The sequence below is a fragment of the Pseudorca crassidens genome, chromosome 1 (genome assembly GCF_039906515.1).
Source record: "Pseudorca crassidens isolate mPseCra1 chromosome 1, mPseCra1.hap1, whole genome shotgun sequence".
Classification (NCBI taxonomy): Eukaryota; Metazoa; Chordata; class Mammalia; order Artiodactyla; family Delphinidae; genus Pseudorca; species Pseudorca crassidens.
The window spans coordinates 38,627,739-38,642,936 of NC_090296.1; the positions used below are offsets into that span (position 1 = coordinate 38,627,739).

General features: G+C 38.7%; 1 protein-coding gene across 4 annotated transcripts in view; it reads left to right on the forward strand.

The window, feature by feature from the left end:
* PPP2R5E (protein phosphatase 2 regulatory subunit B'epsilon) overlaps positions 1 to 15,198 on the forward strand; it is a 151,907-nt gene that overhangs the window by 113,950 nt on the left and 22,759 nt on the right. For 3 of the 4 annotated variants that reach the window (XM_067733873.1, XM_067733862.1, XM_067733852.1), the window contains exon 5: positions 1,859 to 1,951. The exons of the other annotated variant lie outside the window; for it this stretch is intronic. In XM_067733873.1, the coding sequence (XP_067589974.1) occupies positions 1,859 to 1,951 (93 nt within the window). The remainder of the gene's footprint in view (positions 1 to 1,858; positions 1,952 to 15,198) is intronic. 4 annotated transcript variants of the gene reach the window in all.

Below are 15,198 nucleotides of genomic sequence, written 5' to 3' on the forward strand. Positions count from 1 at the left end.
GTTTAATGGTATGAAAAATTCATTGATACAGTTTCAGATTCTACAACTGCAACTTTTCTTCAAGAAATGACTGTCAAGTTCTGGTGTAGTATCAAAGAAAAGTATCTACAATTATGTGAAGAAACTATGAACATACTCTCCCTTTTTCATACTAGTAGATTTCTGTGAAGCTTGATTTTCTTTATATACTTTAACCAAAACAGTATATTACGACAGCTTGAATATGGAGACAGATAAGATTCTGTCTTTTCTTTTTTTTTTTTTTTTTTTTTTTTTGCGGTAGGCGGGCCTCTCATTGTTCCGGCCTCTCCCGTTGCGGAGCACAGGCTCCGGACGCGCAGGTCAGCGGCCATGGCTCACGGGCCCAGCCGCTCCGCGGCATGTGGGATCCTCCCGGACCGGGGCACGAACCCGTGTCCCCTGCATCGGCAGGTGGACTGTCAACCACTGCGCCACCAGGGAAGCCCAAGATTCTGTCTTTTCATATGCTGTTAAAGAGATTTACAAAAATAAAAAAGTGCTTCTCTTCCTAGTAACTTTTTTGGAAAATAAATTTGTTTTTCACAAAAATATGTTAGTTATGTTAACATGTGATATATTTTATTGTTCTAAAATAATAAATATATTAAATTTTCTCAATTTTTATTTCTACTTTCATATATATATCTCATGTAAACAGAAAGCTTTTTTGAGTCTTCAATAATTTTTCAGTGTAAAGGAGTAAGACTAAAAAGTTTGAGTATGCTGTTTCAGGCAATATTGACAGTAATGACAGTGGTGATATGTGTTAACCACTGTGCAGAGGTTAATCACATTAATCTCAGGGATTATCATCCCCATTATACAGTTGAAGCAAAAGACTTTTAGAGAAATTAACTTGCCTAGGGTCACACAGTTAGTAAGGGGTAGAGCTAGGCTTTCAACCCAGTGTCTACCTGTCTCTTGAAAGTCCTGGTTTTGATATACTGTTGTATACTACACCAGGATTTAATATATACTTTAACATAGATTTATTTTGCAAAGAGCATAAACAGTGATCCCCCACGGTTTATTAAAACGGTTATTTGAGGTTGCCTCTGCAGATGAGAGTATTCTTACTCTTTGCAGATGAGAATATCCTGATACACCATCATATATTGCTTAGAGGAGTGTAAATTGCCATAAACTCTCTAAAAGGAAATTGGTAATGAATGTTGAAAATCCTGACGTGTTTGGATATCTTTTGATCTAACAATTCTACTTTTAGAAATATTTCCTCATAAAATAATTGAACACGTGCACACTGATGCATGTTATATAATGTACATTCTGGCATAATTTAATAGAGAAGTAATTAAAAACTACTTAAGTGTCTAAGCATAGGATATTGGTTAAATTAATTATGAGTATTGGAATTATTCATTATAAATATGTATAATGGACTGCTTGTAGCTTGAGAATGATGGCTTAGATATTGTTGGCATAAATTGTCCACAATATATTGTTTAGATGGTAAAAGTAGTTTTAAAACTATATTTTATATATATATATATATATTTATAGTACATTGGTATATTGTAGAAGTATAGAGAAAAATTGGGAGTTTTATACATTAAAGTGTTAACAGTGGTTAACTCTTAATGGTGAGATTATGGGATATTTTTATTTGCTCTCTTTGGCTGTGTTTCCAGATTTTACATTTAAAAAGTTAAAAATCACAACAGCAGCTGTGAGCTACAAGAAAGGCTGGCACTGCTAGTTGAATGATATTAAAACCTACTAAACCCCTTGTCAGTTTTAGTATTAGAGCTTTTTAAGGTTTTTGATACTATTCTCAGTGAATTATATTTTGAAATTAACGATAACCTATTTGTTGCAGCTTGTATATGAGTTTTTCATACGATTTTTGGAAAGCCAAGAATTCCAACCCAGCATTGCCAAAAAATACATAGATCAGAAATTTGTATTACAGGTAAGCACATTGTTGTGGTTGCATGTATTTGTTTTTCAGTTGATAACACTTTATCTCATTTTCTCTTGATGTTTGTTAACAAAATCTTACAGTGACAGTTATATCACCCTGTAAACAAATATATACACATAAGTTATTTTTCATTATTACCCATTAAAAGTAATAGGTACCTCTTTAGTTTATTGTGCTGGAAATTAATTACATTTTAAACAACAAGGAATGCTAATGCCTAAATCCCTGCAGTTTTCTTTCTTAAAGTTTAATTATAAAGGAATTTCATTTGTATAACCCTAGTTTGTGTGAATCCTTATGTAAGCTTGAAAACTTTTATTTGCATAAGGATTTTAAACTATTTCATTCATCTGTTAAAACTGAGTAGGCATGGTCTAGAGCATAGGTAAGCTTTAATAAATAATCAAAGTCAGGGTACTGGTGAGCTTCCACAACTAGGAAGTAGCACAGCTTAACACCTTAAGATTCCCTTGAAGAGAGTAACTCTCACCTGTTTGGAACTTTTCAGGATACCTACGTAATTTTCTTGATTTGTAATTTTACATTTTATAACTGTAAATCATATATTTTTACCCCGGAATTGGGTACTTTCATGGCCCTGAATATTTAGGTAGTATCTCCTTGCTCTTGTTAACATTCATCTATAAAAAAATGCATACTTGAGCCAACTGATGTATGGATTGTTGTAACTCCTTTCTAAGTGATTAGTGAGATGCCTTATGTGGAAAAGAATAAATATCTCCTAGTGAGCCAATATGCAGAACTTCAAATTTAAAGCATTACTTTGGAGAAAACTGATCTCCTATGCCTTACTTGGATAAAGGTTGATAACCTCAGTGATGACCTCATTCCTTAAATTAATACATTTAGAATTCTGGACATACTAGGTTGAGAAGGCTTGGAAAAGTGAGATTTGATATATAGCTAGAGAGGTAGTAGATAAATAGGTAGATTCATGGATCACTGGGAAATAGGTTGATCCAGACCCTTATCCCAAGTAGGTAAAATGCATTTCAGGCAAAACAAAAGCAAGACATAACAGGTCTGTGTTTGTATTGGAAAGTCCTTGCATTTCTGTAGCACTGTATAGTTGTCAGACCACCTTTACATGCATTATTTAATTTGATTTATACAGCGATCTAGAGGAGACATGGCAAGTTTTGTGCCCATTTTATAGATGAATAAATCTGAGGTCTAGAAAAGTTATCCAGGTTTCCCCAGCACATTTCCTACTCTGGTTTTCTGTCCATTAAACCATGATGCCTCCTTGTGATTCCCTTTACCATAACTTGGAATGACTTCAATGCAGGAGTAGCCCCCGTCTCTCAACACTGATGAAAAACAAAGTTCTCTTACATTTATGGTAAATTAAAGTGCCCGAGAGGATCGGATAATGATTCAACAGTAGACACTGTGTTTAGTTGACATGGAAACAGTAAATCCTGCAAAGGGCCCAGTCAGTGTGCTCTCCGTGGTTGATGGGTACTGATATAGCTCCTAAAATTAAAACAACAGAGAAACGCAGACTTGGAAGGGACATTTTGGGTTGTCTCTTCTAGTTCTTTACACCGTGAATCAGTTTTCTTTGAGACCCTGATGAGGGGTGACCTCTCCTTGCCCTTTTTCAGTGAGAAAGGGCCACATACTCAGGTAGATTGTTCCATTTTTGTTAGAAAGTTATTTTTTATGTTGAATCTCCTTATACCTGATACCTTTTGGCCTTATTTCTTCAGAAGAGTCCCTTAGTATATCACTAGCCCAGGCATAACCTTTCAGGTCTTAGAACACAGCTTTTGTATTTACCTCTTGCCTCTTTTTCTCTAAAACAGCAGTTACAACTCAAATGCCTATAGGCTCATTTATAATAGTCTGGTGGCCAGATGTCAGACAATAGGAGGCAGACCAGCTCCTACTGAAGGGAGCTTTGACTATACCTCTTTCTTAAGTATTGCCAGACATTTTTTTTTTTCCCGAAGAGAAATTTTTTTCTCCCAAATTCAGTTTTTTTGTGAAATTTTCTGATAGTTTTAAAATCCTGTTCAGAATGAATTAAAGCCATCTGCCTTCTGGATCTAGCCTACCAGCTGTCAGTGTGTGTTCTCTGCTCTAGACTGAATCCTTAGTTCTGTCAACCCTGTCTCATTTGTCAGTTTTTGGTCTTCAACATGTGTCCATTTGTCTTCAAGGATGACATCTATGTCTGAACACAGTGCCCTGAGCCTGGTCGATCCAATGCAGCTTAGAGTTGGGGGTCTCCATTCCCTTATCTGGATGCTAGGCTTCTTAAAGGGGAAGTCTCATTAGCTCTACTTGCTGTTCCATGACACTGCTAACTTAGGTTAATAAGCTTGTGGTCTTAACTGACTTCTAATTTAGTTTTACACATGTTGTCATAAACCCGTTTTCGTTTTCCCTTGTTCATTTTACAGTTTGCTTTTTTATCTGGGTGTAGGATCTGACACGTATTCCTATGGAATATCTTATCTCCCCAGCCTTCTGAAGTCTTTCTGGATCTTGATTCTGTCATCCACCTTATTCACTGTGCCTTCCAATCACATCTGTGATTACTAGCGATTGGTCTCATTGAAGCCATTGATTAAAATTGTTAAACTAGCCAGGACTCAGGATAGAGGCCGGTGGCATGCCTTCAGCAACTTCACTTTATTTTAGCACAGATTCACTAATAACAGTGTTTGGATTCCCTCCTTGAGCCAGTTAGAAATTTACCCTAGGATGGGGGCTTCCCTGGTGGCACTGTGGTTAAGAATCCGCCTGCCAATGAAGGGGACACGGGTTCGAGCCCTGGTCCAGGAGGAGCTCACATGCTGCGGAGCAACTAAGCCCATGCACCACAACTGCTGAGCCTGCACTCTGAAGCCCATGAGCCACAACTGCTGAGCCCACGTGCCACAACTACTGAAGCCCGTGCACCTAGAGCCTGTGCTCCGCAACAAGAGAAGCCACCGCAATGAGAAGCCCGTGCAGCACAATGAAGAGAACCCCCCCCGCCCCCACTCACAGCAACTAGAGAAAGCCTGTGCACAGCAACAAAGACCCAACACAGCCAAAAATTAAATAAATAAATAAATTTTTTAAAGAAAGTATCTTAAAAAAAAAGAAAAAGAAATTTACCCTGGGATGTCCTCATCCTCGCGTTTAAAATTTTTGTTTATAAGGAGAGTGTAGAGACTTCATCAGATGTGATGGTAGAAGCCAGGACTTCATGTTTACAGCATTCCCCTCCTCCATGGGCCTTGGAACTTTATCATAAAAGGAATGCCAGAATTTCCTGGCTCTCCAGTGGTTAGGACTCTGCACTCTCACTGCCAAGGGCCTGGGTTCGATCCCTGGTCAGGGAACTAAGATCCCTCAAGCTGCGGGCATGGCCGAAAAGAATAATAATAATAAAGAAAAAGAAATAAAAAGGAACGCCATTCGTCTGCCACGGGGCATTAGTGAACTTCTGGGGGCTACTATTGGTTTACTGGTAATGTTGCCCTAAGTACTTGCAAATCATGGCACTGATCATCTGTCCCCAAGTTTTGTGAGAGACAAGTAATAAAGTATAAATAGTGAAGCTCATCTACTTATGCTTTGTTTTCAGTCCCTGCCTCATGTTTTCAACTTTTTTGCCTTCTTTATCCTCCCTCTGCTGGATCTGTTGATGAACTCAGCCTTTAGACCAGGGCTTACCTCAGTGCCTGCATCAGTTATGAAAGGGTCAGGCAGGGTATTGGTGGAATTAACGTCACCACTGAGTGGTACTTGAATGTAATCCTGTGACTAACCAGTGCACTAATTTTCATGATGGGGAGAAGCTCTGGTTGCCTATCAGCTGCCGACTTCCAAATTACCCTGTTCATTCATGTTCGTAACCTGTAAAGTTGGCCTCCTATTCCTTTTCCTTCCCTAAGTTTGCCCCAACACCTTCTAGGAGTGGGGACTCAATCCCCTGCCTGCTTCTCCTAAGCTTCCTTCCTCAAGAGTTTTGGTCCCGACTTGAGACCTGATGGCAATGGGTGAGCCTTTTGGAGCTTGAGCGTTATTGCTGAGATTCTATCCTGTTATCCCCCATCCCACCCTACCGTCCTCTTCCTCTGACCACCATGCCTTAACTGTCCTTGAGCTGGCAGGTCCTTCGTATGTCTGTACCGTCTAGTCAGCTCATTCATTTTGCATACCCTCAGTTTTCCCTCTTTTTTCTCTACCGCATGGACTCCCAAGGTGCTACCTGGTCCTAGCCTGGTTTTCTTGTGCCATGGGAACCCTCATACTTTTCCCTATTGCAAATCAGGATGACATTCACCTTATTCCTTTTCTTTGAGCAGATTTCTTATTCTCTGTGGATTCTCAAAGATCTCAAAAAGAGTTTTCAACTCAGAACTCTTTTATTTAGTAAGACATAATTTATTCTAGCCACAAGATTTACACTTACTTTCTGTAGCAGCTAGCTGTATTCTTTACAGTCTGTTCTGACTCTGATTCCTGCATCCCCAAAAGCAAAATAAGAAGTGGGCTATTTTGGGCTTCCCTGGTGGCGCAGTGGTTGAGAGTCCGCCTGCCGATGCAGGGGACGCGGGTTCCTGCCCCGGTCCGGGAAGATCCCATGTGCCGCGGAGCGGCAGGGCCCGTGAGCCATGGCCGCTGAGCCTGCGCGTCCGGAGCCTGTGCTCCGCAACGGGAGAGGCCACAACTGTGAGAGGCCCGCGTACCCAAAAAAAAAAAAAAAAGAATTGGGCTATTTTAACAGGATGTAGTGAAGAGAAACTTAGAAGGCTCTGGATTGGAATCCTTACTCCCCTATGTACTCTAAGTATATTTTAGGAGCTAAGAATATGAGCTGTGGGATAAGAAGAAACTGCATTCAAACCCAGGCTTTTCTGCTTACTTGCAATGTGACTTTCAGCAAGTTAATACGCTTGCTACCAAGCACGAGTTTCCTCATTCATGAGGTGGGGATAACAGTATAAGTGAGATACTGTTCAGTAAAATAAGATATACCCCCAAACTGACAACTGTTAAATCTTCTTAATTGAATTGGCACTATGGATACAAACACAGGCTCCCTACCTTCAGTCTTAAACAGGTACTGAAAACTTGGGCAGATAATTGACTATTCTGAGCCTCAGTGTTTTCTTCTATAAAATGACAATAACAGTCGTCTTTCTTACAGGTTACAAAAAAATAGGCTGTTATGATGATAAAATAATATGACTTGTATAAATGTCTGCTGGTAGCATATATGGGGCCTAATAGTTGCTCATTAAATATCAATCCTCTTTTCACATCCTCATATTATGTTACCTGTCCATATTGGTAGGATGTCTTATTTTTCTTGATTCCAATATTAGTTTTAAAACTTCCACATTTTGAAACAAAATTTTAAAATTTATGTGAAACTTACAATAAAAATTTTGCAAAGAAGGCTTGAATAAATGCAGAAATGTAACGTAATCCTAGGTGGGAAGACTTTCCATCATAAAAATGCCCATAGACTCTCCAAATTAATCTGTACATTTCGTGCAATTCTAATTAAAATTTCAGTAGTTTTTCTATTTGAAAATTTCAGAGTTCATGAAATAAAAAGTTTTTGAAAAAGAAAACTAGTGATATTTTATTAGACATTAAAACATACTGTAAAGATACATTAATTAAAACAGCATGGTATGGGTATAGGAGACTGGAACATAGTAGAGGCTTGGGTGGAAAAGACCCTTTTTAGTATGCTATAAAATTCATAAAAATATATGAATAAGTAGATAAGATAGATACCTACCTACATACATATATATTAAATTGGTATAATGCTCTGAAGAGGAGATCTGATAGAATTCTATTGACTTAGATTGTGACTGAGCAATTCCGTGAGAAGTAGATGTGTACACCAAGCAATATGTACAAGGTTATTGAATGTATCATTGTTAATGATTATTAGAAAATTGGAAACAATTTAAAAGTTCTTCAGTAGGGGTTGGTTGAATAAGCTGTGGACATTCATTTAAGGAAATATTCATCAGGCTATAAAAAGAATGAGATAGAGCTACACATGATCTGTTTTTAAGTGAAACATGCATATTATGGAACAGTATGATATTTTGAACCTGAGTCTGTTATTTTAGGGAAAAGGAATGTTTGTCTCTGCACTAAAAATTTTGGAAGGAGATACACCACGTTTTTATTAATTGTCTGGTGGGGTGTAAGATTATGTGTGATGATCTTTACTTTCTAATTTCTATTTTTTGCATTTAAATAGTGAACATGTATGTTATAATCAATAAGAACAGTCAAAATATTTCAACTACAGCTACATTCTCATTTTGTTGCCTTGCATTTTTGTAAAACTCAGCTGATTCTGTTCATTAATCTTCCCAAGACTATGTTTTATAAGACTATGCCATTCTTTTATACTTAACATGTTTTTGTATTTCCTTCCTTTTATCATTTGTGCATGTCCTTTTAAAGTCTGAAGCTCAGTGGCAAGCTTCTTGTGTTGCCTCAAGGGCCTCTTTCAATACCTCTCTTTTTAATTCCTCAGCAGGAAGCAATATAGATTAGTGGTTAAGTGTATAGACTGGTTTGGATTCAGACTCTACCATTTTTTAGTGCATGACCTTGGGCAAGTTACATAACTGCTGTATGACTCAGTTTCCTCATCTGGAAAGTAGATGCAAAATACCCATTATATGATAGTAATTATGTTGTAAGGTTCTTGTGCAGATTTAGTAAGTGTATACGTATGTAAGCACTAAGAACAATTCCTGATAATAGTAACTGTTCAGTAAATGTTACACTGCTGCTGTCACTACTATCTTTATTAGGTTCAGTTCTTGTTTTTAAGACTTTCTTTACCATTATTTTCTAGAACAGCCTCAATCCAGGAAGTTACATGATGTTAGTCTGTCATGTCTTACCTAGCATGTTATCCATTTTTTGAAATCTAACTTTTACCATTCTAAAAAATCAAAAAACCCTTTTGACTCTGCTTATATTGTTCTTCGTGGGCTGTTGGGATTTTTAAAGATGTTAAATATGGTCTCTTGTCCTTGAATTCTCATCAGTTCCACTTCACCAACTGATTTCTTCCAATCAGTGTTAGAAGTAAATGTTTAATTAGTGCCAAGAGCATGTACTTTTTAGTGTGTAAGAACCAGGGAAAGCGCATTCAAATCTTTACAGAGGCCAGACAAGTGATACATAATGAAGTAGTCTGGGTGTAACAGAAAGGAGTTGATGGAAACAGTGGTGACCTAGAGAGCTCGGACCCTGCTGCCAATCTGTTCCTGTTAACTGTTGGCTGATTGCTAAGTGGGCCAAGTGTTGCTAGATTCTTCTGATTTTTTAAGAGAACCTGGAAATCTAGATTTTTGTATGGGCCAGTCAAAATCGTCAGTGACTTGTACCTTTGAAGGGTTTGCTCTTTTTTATTTCAGAATGGACTACTTTGTTTAAATTTCGTAGTAATTTTTGTTAAATCTAGATTTACATAACCTTTAGCACTTCTTATGTACTTAATCTAAGTCTTTACATAAGGAAGCTGTCAGAGACTTATCAAAGCTAGTCGATTGATTAAATAGTGCCCTTGTGTCCATGGTAATGTTGTTGATTTTAGACTTAGGTAACTTAGCTATAAGTGTGTCGGCTTGCCTAGGCTTTGGAAACAACCTTGTCTATTCCCAGTAAAGATAATTTTCATCTGCATTAGGGTGGTTGAGAAAATGGTTTCTTTATGACACTTCCCTCCCCCAAGACCAAAAGTGAATTGCCAAACCTTGAATTGCGTCACTGGGTGAATTGTCGTGGTAAGAGTTTAGTAGCATATCTCTAAAGACTGCGTTCAACCACTCTGCAAGTCTGAAAAGTAGTCAGTGGTTGCTAAGAGATGTACTATTCAAGCATCTCCATAAACATATGTACTGCTGGAGGTGGCTCCTTAGTAATTTGTACTTCACATTTGTGGTTATATTTAGCTGAAAGGTACTGTAATTATCATGCAAATTATGCAAATCATCCAGCCTGTCCTTAAAAGTGACCTTTTGTTATTGTGTTTTAAAAACTGAAGACAAATTGGACATGATACAAAACCAACCCATGAAAAAATGTTAGGTTCTTAACTGAAATAAAATTCACGAGGCCTTGAATCTCAGCTCTAATACAAAGAACTATTTTCCAAACAAGTTCCTTGAATATGTCAAAATGCTTACATTTCTCTCTCAGAGTCTATAGCAAATAAAACTTTAGAGAGTTTATTTCTACCAGGAATTTTATCAGATAGACATAACCAGTTAACAATAAATTGCCCCATCCCATCCTGTCCAACTATAACTCAAAAACCTTAAAAAAGGGCTGTACTGCTCTGACTTCTGCATCCAGAGCCAGCTTGGTAGGCAAGGAACTCGTGCAGGGGCAGCGGGCCCTGTGCTTAGAAGGACCTTTTTCATGGTTTAACGCTTTGCTGTTGCTGTCTTGAAATTCTTAGTACTTTTTGAACAAGGAGTACTTTTTGAACAAGGAGCAGTACGTTTTCATTTTGCGCTGGGCCCACAAATTATGTAGCTAATCCCTGCCTGTATCCCGCTAAGTGCATCATTATGTACCATAGCAACTCTTTCTTGAAATGCTGACCGAATTAAAAATTTAAATCGCAGGGTTTTCTTGAATCAGTTGGAATAAGTGCTTGAGAGAGAATAGAATGGACTTTTCTACTTTGTAGGAAAAATGCTGAAATTAGGAGAGAAATAAAAGCCTGTGACTTGGCAGAGTTGTTCATGTTTGTATGACTGACACCTTTGAAATGTTTATACGGAGTTATAGGGGTCCTGAAGTCAGAACTGCTGGAAGCTTATAATGTGCAACCTTTTGATTCCTTGTCCACGCTGTGCTCGCTCAGTGGTTGCCCATAGGTCAGTTCATTTCATACGTTGGTCCTCTTGAGTTGTTACCATTCATGGGAGTCAGGCTGCCGCTGGCTCTTCTTTCTTGGTTCTGGGCTGTTTTCTCCAGGTGCTTTATTACTTGATCGAGATGAAGGTATTAGGAAGATAATTTTTTTTCACCTAGCAGAGTAGCTTAAGTGAAAAACAAAGCCAGACATGTAGAGATCTGATTTTAGTTTGGTTTAAAACATTGAGAATACTAATTTCATTGATTATTTACTCTTTTTTTTATATGAAATAGCACTGGGCAGTTGCTTCTTTATGTAGAAGAGGGTAATGGGCTTTTTGTTTCAAGTCTTTTGCTCATATGGTTTATAAAGAAAAATAGCAAGCCCTGCCTGATCCTTCCCCAACCCAGAGTCTCGTTCCCTATAGGTAACCACATTCAGGTCTTCTAGCTGTTTCCTCATATGTATCTCCATAATTCTAAAGAGCACTCTTACTGCCCTTTGTTGATGTTTTTCATCTGTTCCTACTATAAGCCACTGCATGTCTCCCTCTATGTCTTTCCAATGCAGTTATGTCACAAAATTTAATTCAATCAAATTGTAGTGTTTGCATTAGTATGACTGTGTATATGTTGTTCAGAGCCAAGCCACACATTATGCTATAATTACATTTCTTCTCTTATAGGGCTTTTTTTTTTTTTAACCCCTAGAATTAGTAGTTGCCTTATTTTTCACTTGCTTGCTTTCTTATGTAGTCGTCATTAGTATATCCCTTAGTTCTCTGAGAGCACCATACAACTCTTCCCAGTCTGGCCCATGCTGATAACTAGTCTTTTTTTTTTTTTTCCTCTTGGAGGCCTTTTTTCTGGAGCTCCAGTCATCCTGCTCTAGTTGGCACTGGTTGCTTTCTCTAGGCTATATCTGCAGTGGCCATCCTGGGACTTAGCTTTTCTGGACTATGTCTTTATTTCCTTGGTTTCCTCTCTTTCGTTTTGGTGGGATACATACGCTAAATGCTTCCTAAGAAAGCATGAATGGGATGTAAATTTTTTGAGCCCTGCTTCTCTGAAAATGGCTTTATTCTACCCACATACTTGGTTGATGCTTTGGCTAGGTTTGGATTTCTAGGTTGGAGCCCATCCTCCCTCAGCGGTTTTAAGGAATTGCTCTATTGTCTTCTAGCTTTCAGTGTTGGTGTTGAGAAGGCCTGTGCCAGCTGAATTCCTTATCCTTTATAGTGACCTGTTTTCTCTGTAAGCTTTTGTGATCTACTCTTTGTCCACAATGTCCGGAAACTTCAAAGTGTTGTGCTTTGTTCATTTATTGTGCAGAGGACATAATGGCCCTCATCTGTATTGAAACTCATGTAGTCATGTCCTTTTTTCCTAGAAAATTACATTGAATTATTTCTCAGATAATTTCCTTCTCTTTATTTTCTCTGTTTCTCTGTCTCTGTACCCATTTAAAATGTCTGTTAGTCATGTGTTGGACCTTTTGGATTGATCCTTTAGTTTTCTTATCTTCTTTCTTCTGTTACAATCTTCATCGTTTGGTTATACTTTCAGCATAGATTTGCTCATTTTAACGCGCCAGTCCTTCTGAAACTTTTATTTCTGTTACATCTTGAATTTCCAAAAGCTCTATTTTATTTTCTGAGTATTCATCTGTAATAACATTCTGATTTTGTTTCAAGTATCTAGTAGATTTGTTTATTTCTGGGGATGTTATAGGTTCATTTTTTGCAGTTTTTTTCTGCTCCTTGCAGTATGGCTATTTCCTCTGAGTTCTTTATGATGGTTTGTTTTGGTCTCTATCTTTTATTTTAGAGTGTTTGGTGATCTTTGACAATATTCATAGTTATACGTTAGTCCAAAAAAAGCCTCCTAGAGGGCTTCCCTGGTAGTGCAGTGGTTGAGAGTCCGCCTGCCTATGCAGGGGACACAGGTTCGTGCCCCAGTCCGGGAAGATCCCACATGCCGCGGAGCGGCTGGGCCCGTGAGCCATGGCCGCTAAGCCTGCGCGTCCGGAGCCTGTGCTCCGCAACGGGAGAGGCCACAACAGTGAGAGGCCCGCGTACCACACACACACACAAAAAGCCTCCTAGAACCTGTGTCTGTGAGTGAGTGTGTGTGTGTGTGTGTGTGTGTGCAAATTTGCCTAATCTTCTCTCCAATCCTTTCTGCCCCATGGATTTCTTCCATTTTTATTCTTTTTACTCTCACTTCAGGGAGTGTTCAAGAGGAGAGAGGTTCAATCTCCCAAGTCTAACTGAAAGACCCTAACTACCTTTTTCATTTTGCCCTTTTAATTTCACTGTAGATTTATTATGAGGTTCAGGGGAGGTTCTTTGGCTAAATCACTAGGCAGTTCATCACTGTCTGTTAGTTTCAGGAAGGCTGATTTTGTAAACTAGGAGACAGCATGTTGACAGGTCTGTCTTTGCTCTGTAATCACCCTGGAAACTCCAGCTTCGCTTCTTTGACAACAAGTTGCCTGTTACATTGTAGGGAGCATAGTCTACCTAGGCATTTACAAATACTGGATTATGTTTTTCATTGCTTTTTTTTTTGTGGGGAGTGTTTGAAGTGTATATATGACTAAGCACACAAATATTACTTTGTTTTGGAAATTAGAGCTCATCCCACTCTCTCCTCTGTTTGGGCCTGTGCACTGTTCTACCTTTTCTTTTGTCTCATACATCATGAAATCATCAAGAGTGTGTTCTGTAGAGCAGCAGAAAATTAGTTTATATACTGCAATTTATCTTTCTCAAAGAACATAGAATATATAATATTTGTGGCTTTAAAACTCACTCAGGTTAGGTGCCTGGTAATACATTTTCTTTGAGGACCTAATGGAAACATTAGTTAAATAATTTTTGTTTAATTATTATGTGTTCATTAAACTCTTAAAGATTAACAGTACAGGGCTTCCTTGGTGGCGCAGTGGTTGAGAGTCCGCCTGCCAATGCAGGGGACACGGGTTCGTGCCCCGGTCCGGGAGGATCCCACATGCTGCGGAGCGGCTGGGCCCGTGAGCCATGGCCGCTGAGCCTGCGCATCCGGAGCCTGTGCTCCGCAATGGGAGAGGCCACAACGGTGAGAGGCCCGCGTACCGCAAAAAAAAAAAAAAAAAAAAAGATTAACAGTACATAAGCATGGTTGATTCAAGTTTTGCTAAAAGTACACCCCCTCAAACCTTCTCCTGCGTTAGTTGCAAATTACTCATTAAGCCCTTCTACAACACTTGAAAATAGAAACCAACTAAAAAAATAGAACTCAAAGGATAATTATTTCTATTAACAAGGAATGGAATGAGTAGGTTAGAAATCTTCTGTCATTTTATGCAGGCATTAGGTAAGAGATGCTGAGCCGGTGGGGCCTTTCTTGCCCATGGCGTTCACATCTTTCTTTCTTAGGCCGTTTCTTGTGGAAATGTGTAGTTGACTTGCTCATTGCTCTCCTGTGGACTCCAAGCTTGTTCGTGTGTGTGCACGCGTGCGTGCGCGCAGCAAAGAGGACAATCCCTGGTGCGTGCAGAGACTGACTGATTGACTGGTTGATTGATTGCATGACAAAGTAGGCAGAGAGATGGCAGGTATTTTAACCACATCTTCTGTTTAGATAGGCTGCTGGTGAAGGTATGTGTTATTGAATCTGCCATGAACACTTCCTTCACCTCTAACTCCTAATTTCTTCATGGATGTCACTTCCTATAGCAGCCTTCCCTGATCACTCCACTTCTCCCAAATAGAGTAGATGTGTCTGCTATGTATTTATATAGTATCCTGAGCCACTTACCATGCTGCTTATTCCCCTGTATCCCTCATTGCGTTAGGCTCTGTAAAAGCAGTGTTGCTCATCATTGTATCCCTGACACCTTGCCCAGTGACTGGCGACATACTCATTTGAAACAGTCATTGTTTGAATGGATGCATGACATTGTACAGTCAAAAATTTTGTCTGTCTCACTGCCCAGTTTTGAAGACTATTCTTCAGTTTGTGCTTTCTGCCATTATGTAAAGGGATTTTTTTTTTTTGTCTGTAACTCTGTCTTTTGTTCAAAGAAAAGCACCAAAGTAGATGATTTATTTGATTACTGCCCACTGCCTTCTTCTGCTGTCGGTCTCAACCTCAGTCTTAATCACTTGAAATCATGCTTTAGTCTGTCCTGATAGCTCTTTTTGGTAATTAGGGTAGTCTCTTCATTTGTATGCTCTCTATATGCTCTTGAAATGTTTTGCTATGAAGTCAACATTAGAACTATGAGTTTTGTTTTATTGCAATGATAATGAAGGTATGAAGAACTCAGTAAAATTTAGACCAGTCTCCAAGTTTGTTCTTCAGCTAGAGGA